The following is a 20,691-nucleotide window of genomic DNA, read 5'->3' as shown; positions in this document are numbered from 1 at the left end:
AAAAGTTATACAATCCAACCCCTTTAAAAAAAAAAAAAAAAAAGACTCTGAATGGCCCTGTAATTTTTAATTTTCATATATCATACTTTGATTCTAATTTTATTTTTGAGTTCTCTGAGGTTACATATACAAAGTGCCTCAGGAATGATTATTTTGTAATTATCCATGCTTCTTAACAATGTTGTTTTTGTCCAAGAAGATAATTGCCAGAGAAAGAATACAGTGCAGGAAGGAAGTAGGTGGAGCCAGTGGTGAAGAGGGATTGAGAGGACAGACATTGTGGGATCGAAATCATGAATAATCGTGTTTTTCAGTTGTCCCCAAACGTCCACAAACCATGAAATGTTAGCAGTTTAAATGCAGTTGTTGAACAATCCCCCACATTCCCTGTATCCCTTGGGCTGGGCATAATTATATATCCATGGACTATGCACTTCCCAGGAGAGGGCCTCATTAACTCACCTGAGGGAGCAGCAACAAGGGTACCCCCCCTTCCCCTCCACACCCCATTTCTCATGGCTCTTCTTTCACTAACCTCATGCTTAGGTTAGAAAAGGGCATAAGGTAAGGAATCTCTTGGGAATAGGCTGAATCTGGCCATCTGATTTGGCACCAGATACTTAATGTGCTTGAATTTGAAAACACTAAACGTGTAGAAAGGTAATTATGATAATTGTGAGGCCAGTTCTTTAAGCTAGCTTTTTTCCCCCTCACAAACAGAACGTTGGCTTGGATGTCAGCAGGCGAAAGTGTTTTGGAATACACATAATGCATATGTGACCCTGTTAGCATTCCATAGAAAATAGACATTGCTCATTCAGGTAAATATTTTTGTTGATGAATGATCTGGAATGGTTTGGACTTGTGATGAGAACAGGAAATTGCACTGTAGGCTTTGACTTGTGAGGTGAGGAGTAAGGCCGATAAGATTAATCAAAGCAAAATTGTGACAATAGGATGTCAAAACCAAAAACGTGTTTCTTAAACTCAAGGAATTAACACATAGGGAGGTTTTTGCCTTATTAAGCATAGAGTAGGAGAGGCAAGTTAAGAATAAATGAAAAAAAAAAAGTAGTACTTTAGAAGGATGTTATCAGCAGAAGATAAAGTTGTAAAAACAGTAGTAACTGAAATCCATAAGAACATACTAAACCAATTAGAGACACCACGGTGGTTTTCTTTTTTGTTGTTGTTGTTTTGTTTTGTTTGTCTTTTCGGTGATACAAAAGCACCTGTAAATATGTTGAGAACAAAGAAGAGCAAGTTACTGAACAATAAACGAGGCGTAGAATGAGTACAGTTTTATGAAAGCAGCCTCTAAAGGAGCAAATGCATGTCTGCTGAAAAATATTTGAAGGAGCAAATATGCCTGTTAGTGGGCCCTGAAGAACCGAATGGGGAAGATTGCACAGGGAGTTTGGTTTGTAAAACATGGTTACTTTTGGTTTCATGGTTAATTTTTTTCCCCTCATAATAAGCAGGGGCCATTTTATAAATTCCGTATAGAAGGCATTTCGGATGGTAGTTGGGCGTGACAGGAGAGGCAGTTGAAGCTATGTGTAGCACTTACTGTGCAGAGTAACTCTCAGTGAAGGTTTGGTTGAATGAATGAGTGAACAGCTGTGTTACTGCTACACAGTGTTTTCTAGTTTAGAGTACGCTTTAGTTTTCTATAAGAAGGTAACTTATTTTTGCTGTACCTGTTCAAATGGGTAGAAGTAGTCCAAAGAGGATGCCATCAGACTTGTTTTTCTGTGTCTTCCGTTCAGCTGAACTGGCTCTTCTTGGATTGTTGGGATATAGTTACTCCATGATGTCAGGGGCAGTGAGTAGCCCCATAAGTCTGCTTTCCTGAAGCAGGCTGAGTCCCCTAGAGGAAGCTCCTCAGCAAGGATGCCTTCTGCAAAGCCCCTGTTGCCCCTGTAGCCCTTTGAAAGTATCTCTTAGCAGAACCCTCCAGGGCCATGTTGGACCATTTTTAAATTAATATTCTTAAAAAATGATCAGGCAAACCTAGTCCACTCTAAATCCTTCTTTTCCAGACTTCATTCTTTTTTTTTTTTCTTTTTCCAAAACATCTTAATTGAATGTGTGATGTTCTGAAATGTTCGGGGATAAATATGTTGACAGGCTCCAAATTCCTTTTCTCAAGGAATTTCTGATCTAGTAAGAACAGATTATTTTTAGCAGATGGTTTTGTAGTCTATAAATTTGACCATGCCAGGCTCATCTGCAACACTTGTGTATTTGGTTATTGTGGGATACAATTTGCTAAGGCATACATTTGAATCCTGTCTGTCAAGGTGCCATCAAGAGTGAGGGGTAAATGAAACTCGCAACCTCTTCGTGGTGTCTGCCTGCCTTGCAGTGTGTTTTGACGGAGCATAACTACACTCTAGTGATTTGTGCAAATTTGGGCGTTCCTGAGAGCTTTTTCTATATTATCCTCAAATGTCAAGGGTCTAGTGCACAAGGAAAAATGAAAAGTCCTACAGTAGAGGGGCAAATAGCAGCTCTCATATTGAGGGCTACTAGGAACATCTTTGTGAAAGAGGTGGAGTTTGAGCAGCTGTTTGAAGGTTGCAGAGAAGGTCAGTAGGTTGAGGAATGGGCAATGGGAATTCCAGCAAGAGTAGGACAGTAGAGGGCAGGACCCATCCAGGGAATGCAGGCGCCTAGTGTGGATGGGGAGGTATGAGGTGGAGCTGGTGCCAGCAAGGTAACCTGGGGCCAGGCACAGAAAACATGGCCTGCATGACGAGGGTTTTGGGCCCCTGTTGAAGGAACTAATGCTTACCTGCACCGAGTGCCGGTGCATGGTGCCAGGGCCATGTGTGACATCTGAACAGCACCAGGATCATCTTGGTGCTTCATGGGTGTTCACTGCCATGTATGTGTCTGTCCTCTCTTCATGCTCACAGCTAGCCTGTTGAACTTCACCCATTTCACCTCATTGAGTTCAAAGCCCAAAGGACCTTCTGTTCTGTGCATTTTAACTTGGTGCTGTAGGCAGTGGAGGATGGATAGCAGGAGCAAACCTAAAGGTCAGGAACCTGCTTAGGTTCCCATGTGGACACCTGATATGGTTTGGCTGTGACTCCACCCAAGTCTCATCTGGAATTGTAGTTCCCATAATTCCCATGTGTCATGGGGGCGGGTCTTCTCTGTACTGTTCTTGTGATAGTAAGTCTTGTGAAATCTGATGGTTTTATAAAGGGGAGTTCCCTGCACACACACTCTTGCCTGCTGCCATGTAAGATATACCTTTGCTTCTCCTTTGTCTTCCGCCATGATTGTGAGGCCTCCCCAGGCATGCTGAACTGTGGCTCCATTAGATATCTTTCTTTTATACATCACCTAGTCTCGGGTATGTCTTTATTAGCAGTGTGAGAACAGATTAGTACAATGCCCCTGCAAGTCATGGGCGGGTAAGTCTTGGAGAGTAAGAATGTGAGGACCACAGAGACATCTATGAGCATTTCATTCACTGGTGTTTCCCAAGTGTCTGGAGGAGCAGACGTCAGTATTTGTTGAAGGGCTGAATGAGTAGTTGAAGAAATTTAAGGAATCCCCCAATTTTGCTAATTAAAGATTCTTTTAGGTTAAGTGGCTTCATTTATTATAAAATGGGGGAGGGTTGGTCTTATGTCTGGGAGATCTCCCTGAAGGAGTGGAATCTTTGATTGATGTTGGAGAACTGGAGGCGTCCAAGGAAGGAAGTGATAATTTCAGTGCTTGGGAATTTTGGAATTATGAGATCTCTTATGAGGATTTTGGTCATTTGAATGCAAAATGAGGGTCTTTTATGCTGAATTCCAGCTGGAGGAGGGAAGTTGGCATATGCCTAAGAGGCAAAACAACACGTCCCAGGTCTATAGAGAAGCCATTTCACAGATTTGCCTCGGGTCCCAGCCTGTTCCTTCAGCCTGCAAAAGCCAGCTGTACAGGAAGCCTGACGCAGGAGTTTTAGGTTAGCATCTGCTACACTACACCTAGCTTTTAAGTGAAGTTTGAGTTCCGAACTCCCTTGTTATCTGCTCATTGAGTCAGGAGGGAGTTTTCTGGTTCCACTTGTCAGAATCATGTAGCCCTAGCTGTTTAACACTCGCTTCTGTTTACACTCCCACACTCGCAGTTTTGATTGTGTCTCTTGGTTAGAATGGCTACAGGGTTGCCATCTCTTCTGAGTTATCTGTAAGAATTAGGGAGTGCTGAGTGGAGGCACAGGCTTGGTTGGGAATTGGGAACCACTGGGTGCAGGTAGAGGCTGCCTGCTGGTCTTCATGGTGGGTCTGGGGCCAGCTCCTAATGACCTTCTGCAATAGTGAGCACAGAGGAGATGGGACTGGAATCCAGTCATCACAGGAACCACAGCTGCGAAGGAGCTGAAGGAGCTGCAGATTTAACAGTGAGAGGACAAAGGCTGGGGAAAGGGCTGGCTGCCTCCCACACACCCCTCACCCAAAGCATCTTCACTGTCAGTCCATGGTGAGTGCTAGACCTCAAAACTTCCCACTCTTTCCTCAGTCCCCATAGCCCTCAGATGTGTGTTGAATTCTGTGTCTGTTTCATTTCACTTTTAAAAGTTATATCACACACACAATAGAATATGGAGCTGGAGCCCCCTCATTTTCCAGGTAATAAAACCAAGCCTTGGAAAGTCGAGTGGCTTGGCAGAAGCGCCGAGAACCTCGTGGTATTTTTACTGCATTTTATTGCTATGGGTCTGAAGAGGTTGCCTACCTTGTGAGCTAAGCAAAGAATAAAATCAACGTGATACTGAAGAAAGAATCTTTGAGTGGTGCTTTTAGACACAGGGAAGGGGCTTTCTGAGAGAGAGAGAGAGAGAGAGAGAGAGAGTTTAGTTTCTTAGGATTAATGGAAAGGGAAAAGGTGAGGGGAAAGGAGCTCCCATGACCACTCTCGAGCCCCACTTGGCTGCCTCAGGGCAGCCGGGGGTAAATGATACTGTCTGGGATCTTCCTGAGCTTGGTCTCCATGGGAAAGGGAAAAATAAGACCAGTGATTTCATGAGTAAAATATGCTCAGAGCACTAGAAAAGAAAGTGTGAGCTAGACTAGAACAGGATGAGCATATGGATTCCAGTAATTTAAACTCAGAAGGATTCCTTCATTTGTGATTTTTACTTTATAAGTAAATTTCATTAATAGCATAATATTGAATATCCTTACAGCAGTGCCAAACACCAGCCTTTAATAAAAACTAACATCTATGTGAAAGTCTTCCTTCATAGTCACCTACTTATGTTTAGCTGATCGGAAATGATGTTGCTCAGTCAATGAGTCATCTTTTGTTGTATGTCACTAAAATACCATTGATTTGATAGTCAAGAAAGCTCTAAATCCAGTATGTTCATTTCTCTATCAGTTTCCCCAGTGATTTAAATGAAAGACAGTGATTGAGCCATGAGTAACTAAAATAAATGGAACCAGGTTGTTAATTTTCGTTTTATAGAGAATATAGACTGGCAGGGAGGAAATATATTTTGCAACTGGAAAAAATCTGACTTTATATTAAAAACAACAAATTCAGAGTACTTTAGATTTTTGCCTTTTTTTTATTTACTGATTATAGAATCAGAGCTTATTTTCATCTTTGTGTGTGTAAGATGTGACTTAGAAGGGGTTCTCATTAATGTGACTTAAAACACAGTAATTCATTATGTATTGTCTCTTGAAAGCAGTGGCTGGAGTTGACAGATGATTATCTAATTTCCCTGCATGCTCTGTATCCAGAACTACCTGTAAAAACAGAGTAGCTTAGTATGTTCTTGGTTGCTTTATGTCAGAGGTATTATGTAGCTTTCCAAGTAGCAATTCTAAAGATGGAACTCTAGTTTTAGAAATATTTTAAAGGTTTTCAGATAGTATTTACAAACTGCAGTGCAACGTAGTAAGTTTGGAGTTGAGAAGACCTGCGTTGGAATCTCTTATCATGGCAGGCTACTTATCTGACCCTCAATTTCTTGCTAAGAAGAAATAATGGTAAAAGTCTGATTTCTCTTTATTTGTAGCCTTTATTTGTGATTCAGAATTCAGAAATTCTCGAAGATTAGAAAAATAACACAGTGTATAATAATAGCACTTCCAGTGATTTCTGGACAGGCCCCCCCCCCCCCGCCGCCCCGTAATCAAATGCGTGGATATGTCTATAGCTGAATGCTTAAGGACTTGCACTTATTAAGGACTCAGTAAAGACTATAAGTACCCTCAGGCTAGGTTTTATTGACAGATGAATTTTTAGAACCAAGTTTTGGAATTTCATAGCTTTCTGTGGTTAAGAGATCATGAACCTATATTGTCCTCCCAAGCAGAGCATAGAAGAGTCATTCGATCAATGAAGCTGATGGCAATGACACGATGCATGATGATGATAGAAAACTATTCTAGGAAGAATTTGCAACAAACCCTTCTGCATTTAAAGGAAAAATATCATTTACGTTGTTTTTCACGTCGTATGTTGTTGTGAGGTAGACTTTGATGTAGTCTACTATTTGATGAGGGTTTAGTGTGTGTTTTTTAGTCTGTGTTGCTATAAAGGAATGTCCGAGGCTGGGTAATCTCTAAAGAAAGCAGGTTTATTTGGCTCACAGTTCTGCAGTCTGTGTAAGAAGCATGGCTCTAGCATGTGCTTCTAGGGAGGCCTCGGGCTGCTTCCACTTACCGTAAGGGGAGCTGGAGCTGCATGTGCAGATCACAGGGTGAGACAGAAGCAAGAGAAAAAGGAGGGAGGTGCTGGGCTCTTTTCAACAACGAGCTTTTGCAGGAGCTAAGAGTTAGAACGTATTCCTTCCCTTGAGGTGGCATCAGGCCACTGATGAGGGATCTGCCGCCATGACTGAAACACCTCCCAGTAGGCCCCACCTCTGACACTGGATATCACATTGCAATGTTAGACTTGGTGGGACCAAACAAACCATAACAGAGAGAGAGTGAGTGATTGTGTGTGTGCGTGTTTTAACAAAATTTTAAAAAGTAATTACTTAAAAATAGGAATCCATAAATAATCTACAAGTCCACAAATACTGACTATAAGGTAGTAGAGACTTACTACAGAAACTAATTTACAGATAGGTTATACAGTATGGCCAGAACTCTGCAGCAGGACTCAGGGGAGGCAGTGCTGGTGGCCGGTTCCTGTCTCATCTAATCGAGAGTTGGTAACTATTTGCAGATTTACCCTAACCCAATTTTGCTGAGCATTGTGACAGCGCCATTTCCAAAGAGGTTGTTTACCTAATAGCCTGAACCATTCTGAAACAGAAACGGAGCTCTTTCCTTTCTCATCTTACCTGTATGTCCCGACAGGCAGAGGCGGCGTAGCTGGGAGGATGAGCCCTGAGGCAGGCGCCCTGGCTTCCAGTGAACACTGGGGCTTTCCCATAAAGCCACGCCCTGCCTGTGTCTTCATGGGTAAGAGGATAGAGATCGTCCTACCTGGTGCTCACTATGGGGATGGATGGCTCACCACACGCACAGCCTTAGGTCAGAGGCTGTTTCCACAGCAAGTGCTCAGATGGCGAGATGATTATTAGTCAAATGTCAATCATACCACTGTCACATTCAGTCTTGCAATTAGGGCCTTGGTTTCCTTTTCATTACAAAAATGGAGTTAAGCCAAACACTGTGAACAGCTTTCTGCCTTCTGACATGTGACTCAGGAGCTGAGTGATGGTAGCTGTTTCAAGTGTGGGTGGTCCACTTTGGAACAACCGTGACCTTGGGACTGTTGTTTTGTCCATTAGAGGGCACTGGTGTACAGAGGAATGAGCCCACACCACACCCTCTGAACAGAGGAAGGTGGTGGTGGTCTCCAGCTTTGCTCTTCTGCCTCTGTGTAGAGTACCCATGGGAAGGGATCAGCTTTTTGTCCTTTTTATCTGGAAGGGAAGCAGCAAACCCCAGGCCAGCCTTATTGTCAGTGAGGTTGAGGTCACAGAGCAAATAGATGACAGGACTGTCTGGGGAGGGGGTGGAGGGTGCAGCTAGCTGGACTGGGTAGATAAAGGCCTTTAATTTGCTCATCTTTGTCTGTTTTAAATGGAAAGATTTCACAAGCATGTCTTTAAAATGTTACTTAGACCAGGCATATTGACTCAGGATCACTCGGTAATCTGAGTAATCTACCCATGCTTGTAAGAAAATCATCAACCTCTTGGGGAGTTTGGTTTTGAATATTAGCTGGATTTCATAGCTGTCTGCAATTAATTTAATAAAGTGGAAATTATTGGAATTTGTACATATTCCTTTAAATTACTTTCGTGTTTATTGGAAATACAGTTTCGCCTGGTGTTTACATTTCTGTCTGAAGAAATCGCTGATAAAAGAAAAATGCCCATTTTTATAATCCAGAGTGGTTGGTTCATAGCAGCTTTCATTTCCAACTTACACTTCCCAAAATACTTTCATATGATTATAAAACAAATTGTATTAAGTTAAAAATACTGTATTTTGCTTCCTCTAGCCCTTTCCACCAAATAATGTTTATCTTTTATTTTTTGAAATTGTGGACTCTGTGGACTTTCCAGTAATCATCAGGTTTGCTGCTTACTGGTGACTTAATTTTTCTCTTTACCTAAGTAATATATGGAATATACTATATAGTTTTAAAAAAGTCTCCTTAGGCCTCCTGTAGATCTTACAGGCAGGTGAACTGTAGCAGAGGTTACTTGTGTACCTCTAAATTCTTTTCAAGCTAGAAATATTTGATACTTCTGTTTTGCATGGTTTGGCCTCATGCCCAGGGGCTCATTCCATTAAATGTATCCATTGTCAAGGCTGAGAGGTCCAGAAGTTGTCCTGGAGACATTTCTTTAGCAGTAGAATAGACCTGTGTTTTATAATGTATGCTAATAGACTGTAGGACATACAACCCATCATCTCTGTGTCTGCCTCAAAATCAGTTGGGGAGTGTACTACTACCTTACAGAACTCTCTCTCTCTTTTTTTTTTTTTTTTTAATTCTTCCTTGACATTTATAAGTCTTTATTAGTTGAGAAATAACATGTCAGTTTTTGCTTATGCTGATTAATCAAATAGAAAAAAATATTTTAGAATCCATTATATTTATTTTAAGACTCAAAATTAGGAGCTTTTTACTACTTTATAGAATTCTTATTTTTGTTGACTGATAAATAGAAACAGAACTTTTAGTAAAGAAGATACTAAATGTATCATGATATATATATTAATTTCCAAATCTCTTGTATATTTTAAAGCATATTTTTCAAAATAACTTTGAAAAATCCATTAATATAGAATGATTGTTTTTAATTATAAAATAGGTAGAATTATAATAAAGAAACTAAAAATTGCCCATATTGGAAGTGAAATCTGTTATAAAAGATGGAGAGGCTTTATAGATTTATTTTGAACTTCTCTGTGTTTTTTTATGTCTTCATTTATTATGTCTACTTTTATTTAGCAGTTTACTTATTAATGCTTTATGTTCTATGAGGTATTCTTTTTTTAAAAAAATTATATATACACACACACACACACACACATATATTTTATTGCACTTTAGGGACTCTCTCTTTTTAATCCCAAGAAAGAAAAATAACGTACTAAATCCATGAGTTAAAATAATATACTCAATACACAAGTTAAAATGACGTGCTCAGTACGCTAGCTAAAGTAATGTTCTCAATACACGAGTTACAACAGTGCACTCAATATGCTAGTTGAAACAATGTGCTCAATACACGAGTTAAGACAGTGCGCTCAATACACTAGTTAATGTGCTCAATTTATGAGTTAAAGTAATGCACACTCAATATGCTAGTTAGAACAGTGTGCTCAATACACAAGTTAAAACAGAGCACTCAATACACTAGTTAAGACAATGTGCTCAATACACTAGTTAAAACGGTGCAGTCAATACACGAGTTAAAACAATGCACTCAATACACGAGTTAAAACAATGCACTCAATATACGAGTTAGAACAATGCGCTCAATACACGAGTTAAAACAGTGCGCTCAACACACGAGTTAGAACAGTGCACTCAATACACGAGTTAGAACAGTGCACTCAATTCACGAGTTAGAACAGTGCACTCAATACACGAGTTAGAACAGTGCGCTCAATACACGAGTTAGAACAGTGCGCTCAATACACAAGTTAGAACAGTGCACTCAATACACGAGTTAGAACAGTGCGCTCAATACACGAGTTAAAACAATGCACTCAATACACAAGTTAAAGCAATGCACACTTAATACACTAGTTAAAACAATGCGCTAGTTAGAACAATGCACTTAATACGCTAGTTGAAACAGTGCACTCAATACACTAGTTAAAATAAGGTACTAAATATACTAGTTAAAATAGAATATGTACAGCATGTGCCATCAGAAGCTTGAAATGAGATGGAAGCCTGCCATGGGTTCTGGTTATAGGCAGGGTCACCGTTTGCCACGTTGACATTAAGTTGCTTAACATAAAGGTCATCGAATGCTCATAGCTACGTGTGATTATCACCATTGGGCAGGTGAGGAACCTGAAGCTGAGAAGGAATAAGGAACTTGCCCAGGAGCACACAGCTAAATTCTATGTGACTCTACAGGGGTGCTGGAAATGGAGGGGTGGAAATGAGACCAGGCTTGGCTTCCACCCCCACCCCACACCTCCCACACTTCTGATCTCAGTGCCTGCCAGTTCTACAAGGGTGTGTACAGAGGACCATGAGAGGTTTGTTAAGGTCTGCAGTTTACCTGGAATACTAACTTTTCTAGACCCTGAGCAGAAAGGACCCTCGGCCAGTCCCTCAGGTGTGAAGGTCAGTGGTTTGGAAGAACATGTCACACTCTGGTCCTCACTAGCTGCTGCTTTCTTTCCCTATATCTGTGAACATGGCTGATCTCTCCACAGTACAGTTGATCAAGGGCAAGGGATCCTTTCTGTAGCAAGGAGCCACAAGCTAAGCCCCTTTTATTTTCCCATTAGCAGAGCCGTGGCTGGTTGGCTTCTCAGATTGCCCTCTAGACCACTGTCTTTGTTGTGTGTACTCATTTGTTCTTTAGTCCAATGTCATTTTGATCTGCATTGTCTGAATGTTTGTGTCCCCCCATATTCATGTTGAAACATACTCCAGAAGAGGCGGGGCTTCCAGGAGGGAATTAGGTCATGAGGGCCTCACCCTTGTGAATAGCATTAGTTCCCTTATAAAAGAGGCTGGAGAGAGCTCCTTTGCCCCCTTCCTCCATGTGAGGACACATAAAAGGTGCCGCTAGTAAGGAACAAGCCGTCACCAGTCACTGAGTCTCCTGGCTTCTCAATCTTGTACTTCATAGTCTCCAGACTAGTTGAGTAGTTAAAGTAATGCACACTCAATATGCTAGTTAAAACAGTGTGCTCAATACACTAGTTAAAACAGAGCACTCAATACACTAGTTAAAACAATGCGCTCAATACATGAGTTAAAACAAAATACAGGAGTTAAAGTAATGCACACTCAATACGCTAGTTAAGACAGTGTGCTCAATACACAAGGTAAAACAATAGTCTCCAGACTACGAAGCCCTACATTTCGGTTGTTTATAAATTACCCAGTGTAAGGTATTTTGTTAGAGCAGGCTGACTGGACAAGGAGAGCAGCAGAGTTACAACATGCACAATCTGAGTGAGCCTTCAATACTGTAGCTGTGCATTAACAAGTAGGCTTAAATATTTAAAATCTTTTAAAGTTTTTCGTTTTTAGCTAAAGACATCACTGACTTAGTTTTTTGCTAGTTATGTCCTATTCATCAAAGAGGACAAAGTGGGCATTTGACGTAGCATAAATATGCTTGTCCCTCAGTACCAAAATCTATGCTGCTCAAGTCCTGCATTTGGCGCTCTGTATATGTGGGCTCCACCTTCTGCAAATACTGTAGTTTCAGTCCACACTTGGTTGTGGATGCAGAACCCTTCTGTATGGAGGGCCAGTTGTATTTATTTTTTAAAACCACATAAAAGTGGACCTGTGCAGTTCAAACCCATATTGTTCAAGGCTCAGTCCTAGTTTGTTAGATAAGGTCAGTGTTTTGTGATTTAAGTGTGAGACCCAGTGAACTACTCAGTTCCAACTATGAACTTTAAAACATCAGCTTGTACTGCTTTGCTTTTACTTTTTCTTTAGTGTGGTGGATTTCACTTAGCAAGAACTTTTAAGTAATTGAATTCATGGAATGTTTAGCTTTTGCAGCATCATAGTTTAAAGAATAAATTGCAAGATCAAGTCTGAGGCATGTAAGTGTTAGGCTTTACTTAATGTGTTTTGAGTCTTCTGAAGAAGAAATGGAAAAAAACTGATGCTGTAGTTAAACTTGAATTGCCTTAGTTGTGTAGCTTTAAGCCTTATAAAATTGCTAGGTTAAACTGGCCCTGTGTGGCTTCCCAATCACTATCTTATACAAAACTTAAGTCAGTTCAGCGGCTCGGTGGTGCATAAATAAATTGAGATTTAATTTAATCATTATTGCATGCAACGTTTCTACGTAGAAGGATTTACACTTCTAATGTAAGAGGTGATTAAAGTCCTGGTGGGAAAGCTGATGTGATTATCAGCTTGTAATTATCAACTGACTTAAATTAGTATCCAATTACTTCTTCCAATTTTTATTTTTTTGTTTACTTCTTGTTTCTTACAGAGTTTTGACAACAGACAGAATCTTCATTGGATAGCCTTAAATATTGAACATGGGAGGACACTGTTTTTATAGCACATGTACCTGTATTTCATTGTAGGTGCTAGACTGGATCGAGAACCACGGAGAAGCATTTCTGAGCAAACATACGGGTGTGGGGAAATCACTCCATCGGGCCAGAGCATTGCAGAAACGTCATGAAGATTTTGAAGAAGTGGCACAGGTAAAACAGTGGCTTCCATTATTTTATCCCATAAATACCCATGTAGTTGATTCTGGATTACAGTTTAGCTACATTTGAGGTAAGTTAGCTTTAGCTCGATGTGTTTGACACCTCAGATGAGGTAAATGCTCTGATTCCAGAGTGATGTTGTCATTGCCTAGCAAAAACATGATTTTGTCAGGTGACCCTTTCTAAAAGTGATGTTCTTGGAACAGAAATGTGGCTTGGATGTTGTTGCCTTGTTTATTGTACCAGTGCCTGTTGACTAGTTTGTGAAATTGGAAGTAACAGTTCCTTTTGGGTTTCTGTAATGGTAGGCCGAGCATTGCTTGTCCTGTTTCCATTTCTTTAAATGTGTGTGCTAAGGAAACAGGAGCCAGGAGTCTAGTGTGTTCTGAGTGTGGGATTTGTGGGGTTTGAGCAGTGACAATAATATGCACAAGCTCTGTGACTTTGGACAAGTTGCTAATTCTCTAAGGTTAACTTTCTGATCTGGAAAATAGGCCCAGTAATTTATTTAATAAGATTTTTCTTGTAGTCAACTTCTTTAAACTAGTGAGTTGTGGCTTGATGAAGTAACACAACAGAGATTCAGAAAGGAAGTGGTGAAATTTTGTGGTTGAATTCATTTAAAAATGTACTAAATATAGACATATTATATAGAACAATTCTGGCGTTCTGAGAAGGAGGAACCCAAAATTTGAACCTCCTGTTGACGTGGTGGAAGCGAGTCATACAGTGTAACTTCTGCAGACACAAGACCTAGCTGCAGGGGCCCTGGGTTTCAGAATTTGTTTTAGACACTGCTGTAGTCACCTCAGGAAGCACTTGGATCCTTTTCACATGCAGTTTTGCAGAGTCAAGAACTTCATCGTGATTAATTTGAAGGCCCATTCCTTAATTTTGTACAGTGATTGTGAGTAGCTCTATCCTGTTGAATGAATCCATGCTAATTGATGTATAATGTGTGGTGTGAATAGCCATAGTGCATTTTCATGGGCTAGTGTAAAAACAAATAAAAAATGCTTTTCATGTGAAGCTTTCTGCAAATGACTGTTAGAAAGGAAGATACTCTTTAACAGTGACGTTCTACCTTCGAAGCAGTTGTTCATGTTAATGTTCCTTTTTTAGATTTAAAAAGTTATGATTACAACAGCCAGTAAAGCCCAGAAAACTCGGGTTCGAGGAAGAATCTGGTTTTGAGAGCACAGAAGATATCTTTACTGTCATTAGTGAATCTTTGGCATAGCATCCTTCATAAGTACGTGCTCTGTGAATTCCTAAATCACCCTCGCTCTTTTCTGCTTATCCCCTTGGATTCAGATTACCTTCTAGAGATGTAACCTGTCACAAAGTTATTATCCAGGAAGCCATTTCTGTCAACAGCTTTTCATATGTGCCACGTAATTATCTTGTCTTCCTGGATAAAAGAGTGTGTCATTCAGGAAAGCAGGAGACCTTGAGTTCATTCTCTGTTTTTAGAAGAAAAGCAGACAAGTAACTCCCTGGTCATCACTTAACTCATTCATTGTTTGCAAGGAGGACACCGCGTCTGTGACACGTGGACGTACAGAACGTCCCCACACTTGTAGCATGCTCTAAATTCTGATTCTCATCAGCCATTGGAGCATGCAGCTCTACAGAATAGGCTGTCGTTTTGCAATAAGTTCAGTTCCTAATATAAGATGTATGACTTTTAATCTTTCAAAATAAATTACTAGTGGAGAATTCAGGGCAAATTATTTGCCATCAAGCATTTCCTTTAGATTGTCATGTATTTACAGGATATCAAATCTTCTCATCTGCTTTTTTTCCCTTATTGAAAATAACTTCTAAAATTTACTAATATACTCCATTGCTTTCTGATTGCACAACAGTGGAAAACTTCATCTCTCTGAGCCTGTTTTCCCTGCTGTGAAATATGCCTAACATCTACCTTCACCAGGTTGCCGTGATGGGAATACATGTAGAAATGCTGACGCTCGGCAGGCACTCGTGGTGCCATCTTTGCCTAGAATAGTATGATGGTTCAGATTATTGAGACCTTTTGGTGAATACTAGCCTTGTATTTAATTTTTGTACAGGAGCCACTAGAAGCCAAATGCGCCTGAGACTTCGCTCTTTTAGCTGCAGGGCTGGGCTCACTAAAGACGGCCAGAGGCTGTATTTAGAATCCAGCGGGAAGTAATGAGACTGCTCTTCCTGCAGTCCTCCGCAGCACTGGAGGATGCCGGAGTCCTAATACCCGTGGGCCACCTCACCTCGCTAAAACCTCCCACTCCCACACCACAAAAAAGTTGTGTCTGGTCAAATGCTGAGAGACATGCATAGTTGTCTGTGTTATGCTGTATCTGGAAAAATCCACACAGCTTCTTGGGTCTGCTCTTCACATCTGTGATGCTGTTCACTCTGTCCTGTGCACACGTGTTGCAGGGTGGTGGGCTTGTCTCTTGGGATGCCATGTTTTCCCTTCACGGATAAAAAGAGGATCCCTGGGAATGTGTGTGCCTTTTAGATGATAATTTTAAGTTACTTGGGGCTTTTAATTTGTACTGTAGATGTATTGGCCCATCATTCTTCATTACATTTCTGTATTAATAAAATACCTTGGAAGTTTTCAATATCCAGGCTTTGTTGTCCTTTAAACCAAGCAAATATAATGAAAGTATTTAGGCCTCAAAGACTTATTTTCCTTCTTTTTCCTATCTGCTCTAAGATCCAAAACTCCCTTATTTTCCAATGAATTCTAAGTATAGCCTCTGGTCATGGTTAGTGAGAAACAGCCTGGGGGGGGGGGGGTGTGAGTGTGGGAAGAGCAGAGTCTCCTGCATGTTTGCCTTCTAGTGGCTCCTTTTGTCTCCTTGAGTCTTACCAACTGTTCAAGAAAAAGAGGACACTAGTTAGGCCCCCACCCTGGGCTGGCCTTACCCTATTCCCTTTAATCCCCATGGCAGGGATGACCGACCCTCACACCACAGATCAGAAAATGGGCCCCGCGTGAGTTGCCTCGGGAACAGGATGGTAGGAACTGGACAGGAGAAGCTCAGTCTCTGACTCTCAGAATGCTCTCTGACCTGACATCCTCCCCACTTTAAGTCCAGCATCTCAGCTTCCCCTCATGTGAGGAACTGGGGCTTAGGTACTGGTTGTTTTAACAATCCTAGCTCTACTGACTGTCTTGGGGGACAAGTTATTGGACCTCTCTGTGCCTCAGTTTCCTTGCCTGTGATATGGGAATAAGACAGTATCCATGTCCTCCCGCTTTTCTGAGGCACAGTGTTAAGTGCCAAGAGGGGAGCATTTCTAATGAGTATGGTTGACATTAGCACAAGGACATCTCTGTGCTCCTGTTGCAGAAAGACCCAAGGAAGGTGTTTTTCCGAGGAAAACCTGGCCCGGGGTTTCGAGGCACGGTGTTGACACATCCCGCGCCAGCCTTGTGTTCTTCAAGCACAAAATGAAAAGTGAAATAAACGAAGGCTGATTCACATCTCAGATCATTCACAAATGCGCTTGTTCCTTTGGGACCTTTACATAGTATCTTTATCTGTTGGAGTAGAGGTGGGAAGACTTTCTGAAATGTAATACTTGGCTGTTGGGAGGCTCTGTCATCTTTAGATCCACTTACCAAATACGAGAGGTGCACGATTCCAAGGCCGCAGTGGTGATCAGGAGAAAGCAGGAATCTGCTCTTTAGAAATGTGTGTCTGTGGCACTCTGGGTTCTGGGTACAGCTTGCTACACTGTTAGCTTCATTCAGCGTGGAGGCCCTGTTGTGCGCATCTTAGAGATGCAGACACGGGGGCTCCGAGGTGACACGCAGCCAGGGGTAAGCAGAGACCCTCAAGCCGCCTTCCCTGGAAGGAAGTCACCTGCAGGTGCGGCCTCTGATGGTCAGAGAACCTTTGTTGACAAGAGCACATGCAGACTCTCTGCAGCAAAGCCCTTGGTGTCAAGGCTGACCGTGGTCACAGGGACCAGAGACCCAGGTGTCAGCTGGAGGAGGGGAGGGCCTGGATGAGAGAAGCTCCAGTCCTGACTTGTTCCGTAGGTGAAGCTGCTTTTCAGATCTGTCTCCTAGTGTGTGTACACATGCACATTCACATCTGTCTGTTAAAAACCATATATTCACACAAATAGCTCCAATTCCAGCCCAATGCCAAGAGTTAACTCAAGTTTTCTCCTTTTCTATATTTATAACTCCCTTTTCTCAAATAGAGAAACCTGGCTGCTATTATCCCTCAGGTATTGGCTTACTTGCATTAATTCCATTCTCCTGATGTAACATGTCTCCCAACTCAGAAGCCCCTCCTCCCCACTTAACGCCCTCACATCCTGCTCAGACCCTCACTGATGAGATGCCTTCCCTGCTCCCCTTATGACTGTGCTTGAGTAGGATGACGATTCAGCTTGTTTCTCAAGGGGAACCAAAAGCGGACTTTCTGGGTCTTCTTAGAAGGCCTGAGCTCTGTTCCTTTCCTGCCCTGACATTCCCTTCCTTTTCCAGGGCTCCCCTCCCCCTCCCACCAACAGACCCCTCAGTAGCAGCTTCCTGGAATAGCATCAGGGCTCTCGCATGCCTGCCTGTTGGAGGAACCCACTTGTAGCCTCAGATTACTAGGAATTAAAGTGATTTTTAGAGTATTTTAGACACCTATTTACACTTTGAGCTCTTTAAAACTCTGGTTGCTTTAGAGCCATAATGGTTATTATTTCCTTTTTCTCAAAAAATGTGGCCTGGCAAGGTTGTTCACACCTATAATCCCAGTACTTTGGGAGGCCAAGGCGAGAGGATTACCTGAGCCCAGGAGTTCAAGACCAGCCTGGGCAACATTGTAAAGCCCCGTCTCTCCTAAAAGTATAAAATTGAGCCAGGCATGGTAGCACATGTCTGTGGTTCCAGCTACTTGAAAGGCTAAGGTGGGAGGATTGCTTGAGCCCAGGAGGCCAAGGCTGCAGTGAGCTGTGATCGCACCACTGTGCTCGAGCCTGGGTCACAGAGCGAGACTGTCACGCAAGCTGGAAAACAAAACAGAAAAACAAAAAAATATATAGCCTTAAGTAGGAAGAAGATGAGCACACAATTATCAATAAGGAGAAATGTGTGAGAAGGGACAGCAACTTAGATTTGTTTGGAACTTAACCTTTAGCTTGTACTTGGAGGATTATCATAAAGCATTGTATCATACTGAAGGACATAGAGTGGAACTCTCTGCTTGGTGATAAAACTGGAAGAAAAAGTGAAGCAGGCATTTGTTGCTGGGGATTGTCTCCTGACTCTACCTGGGCAAAAATCTGAAAGCACTAAGTCACAAGACAGCCAGTAATTACCTACAGATAGTCCGTCCCTGCCTTCAATACAAGAGCTCTGCCATGGGGTTCAAAATTTAACAATCTAAAACAACAGCGCAAAAGGAATTCTGCATAGAATTCCTAAAATCATCTCTCCCCATCATATTTTTCTATTTCATTCATGTAAGTGATCACAAATATCACAATTGGATTGTGTTGCTGTTTATTATGGCGCCCAGCTTGGCTGATTTGCTTTTTATTTACCTTCTGTTCCTCTCGGATGTTGTCTTGTGCAGAATACATACACCAATGCGGATAAGTTACTAGAAGCCGCAGAACAGCTGGCTCAGACTGGGGAATGTGACCCTGAAGAGATTTATCAGGCCGCCCATCAGCTGGAAGACCGGATTCAAGACTTCGTTCGGCGTGTTGAGCAGCGAAAGATCCTACTGGACATGTCGGTGTCCTTTCACACCCATGTGAAAGAGGTAGGGCTCTAGGACACCAGAATATAATCTGGACCTGAAAGGGTCTTTGAACTCTTTGGGAGGAACCTGAAACTGGTCATAATGTGAGAAAGGTGGCATGTTGTAAGACGTAGTCCATTAGTGCTGAGTGTGTCTGCGTGGACGGGGAAAAGCAGGACTTGTGCTGGACTTCCTGTTGTGTGAGTGCATGGCTGCCTTTGCTGAGGCTGTCCCTAAAAACAGGACCCATGAGGGTCGGGAGAGACAGAGAACGTCCGTTTCCATAAGTAGGGGACCTGCGCGTTGTTGGTCAGAGCTGTTGGGCTTCCTTTCTGGGTATGAATCTACATCATGATTGCCTTTGGATGTTATTAGACTTCTCTCAGATGCTAGTAAACATGACTGTTACCTAATATTGAGTTTAAATGTGCCAGAGCCAACCTGGTACAAATAATATTAAACCTAATGTCATAGGCATTAGGTTTTCTGTTGATCAGCTTATCTCATGATATGAAATGTTATTTGGTGTGTGAAAAATAGGTGGGTACTAATTATACCTTGCGTATATACGTTACTCTTGTTAGAAATCATATAAAGTTACATGAAAGAAACTATTATGTAGCTTTTGAGGAAAAGAGAATTTAAAATAAAAGTTCATATTTAGGGTGACTACAAACTGAGTAGGCATGTCAGTTTACCACATCTTATTTCTGTGTAAGGAAGAAAATCACCAAGGCCCTTCACAAAGGATCATAACATATTCTAATACAGCTCTTGATGAATTGGAAATGAGGAGGCCCTTCCAGATAACTGGGGATTATCACATGGAAGCTTGTGGTCATAGGATGGAAAGAAGGATCTAGAAGAATAGGACTACTGGGGAAAGAGGGGAGGGCGAGGCCTGGCTTGCCTCGTTTCAAAGCTTCAGCGCTCAGAGACCCACCAGTTCCATTAAAGGAAAAGAACTGCACTACCAGTTCTGAGATATTGGCCAGGTAGTCCTCAGTCAGGTCATTTGTCACTGGAACGTTTGGACTGTAGGTTTCCCTCTGAAACCTTGTGAGGCCGGGAAGGAGTGGAGGAGAGTACGCAGCAGACTGCTGGGACCCCCAGGCTGTGTGCTCAGTCTTGCCCGGGCTGCTGCCTGGCGCCCTCAGTCCTTTCTGCCGAGGCGCTGGTGCTTCTTGCTCCTGAGATGGTCATCAGGATGGATGATGCTAGCTTCTTTCCCTGCTCCTCAGAATGCCGTTACTCAAATTGCTCTTGAAAATACTTACAAAGAGGCTGTTTTTTCTGAGGAGACGCATTAAGTGGACATTGTTCTGTGGCAGTTTCTAGTCATTGCTGCACATGCCGCCAGGCTGGAAGTTTCCTGCTTGTCTTGAACTGAGCCTGTCTCTTGCTGCCCTCCTGCCTCTACTGGCTCCTTGCCCCAGCCTCCCTGTGGCACTGCTACCAGAGTAATTTTTCTGAAATACAAATTTGAGTAGGCCATACCCCTGCTTTTACACCATCAGTGATTCTCCTGGTATGTAGGGAACAGCCTGAAGACCTCCGCGTCCTCACAGCGTAGATCACGTTTTTCCTTGCAGCCTGTTTTGCTGTGTCCTCCTCTTCCCCTCCCACTCAACACAGCATCCCCGGACCCATGACTCTCCAGCACCTTTGAGACGAGGACGGGTGTAGTTAGCCACTCTCCCTGCAGCTCCTAGAGCTCCCCTGACACGCACCTGTTCACGGCACTTGTCATGCGTGTGATCATGTGTTACTCTCTTTGCCATTGGTGTTAGCACTTTAGCCTCCTTTTTCCTTACATGTTTTTACGCCCTTGCTGAGAGGGAAGGAGAGGGTTAAGGTGATCTGTGTATGGAAATGGATTGTGCCATAGTTCACTAAGCTGGGACATGGAGAGAACACGGGCCTGGAGCACAGCAGCCCGGACCCTTCTGAGGGCAAGCGCCTGGGTAGGGATGTCCAGTTCACAGGTTCCTCATTTGGGGCCCAGGGACCACAGTTGCCCTGGATGCCATAGATGCCATAAGGGAGAGGCAGGAAGAGTG

The 20,691-nt window shown here is 42.4% G+C and overlaps 1 protein-coding gene across 5 annotated transcripts in view; it reads left to right on the top strand.

Annotated features, from left to right (window-relative positions):
• The window catches only part of TRIO (trio Rho guanine nucleotide exchange factor), a 238,789-nt gene that overhangs the window by 47,380 nt on the left and 170,718 nt on the right, over positions 1–20,691 (top strand). For 4 of the 5 annotated variants that reach the window (XM_017524673.2, XM_017524674.2, XM_037737127.1 and 1 more), the window contains exons 9-10: positions 12,750–12,872; positions 18,461–18,652. In XM_017524673.2, coding sequence (XP_017380162.1) covers positions 12,750–12,872; positions 18,461–18,652 — 315 coding nt within the window. Of the gene's footprint in view, positions 1–12,749; positions 12,873–13,643; positions 13,789–18,460; positions 18,653–20,691 lie in introns of those variants that run through there. The other variant, XM_017524676.2, reaches the window with a different exon arrangement.

Source organism: Cebus imitator, unplaced genomic scaffold, assembly GCF_001604975.1.
Source record: "Cebus imitator isolate Cc_AM_T3 unplaced genomic scaffold, Cebus_imitator-1.0 Scaffold35, whole genome shotgun sequence".
In the NCBI taxonomy this organism is placed as follows: domain Eukaryota; kingdom Metazoa; phylum Chordata; class Mammalia; order Primates; family Cebidae; genus Cebus; species Cebus imitator.
The sequence above is the reverse complement of the archived record's forward strand: the minus strand, read 5'-3'. Positions and strand labels throughout refer to the sequence as shown.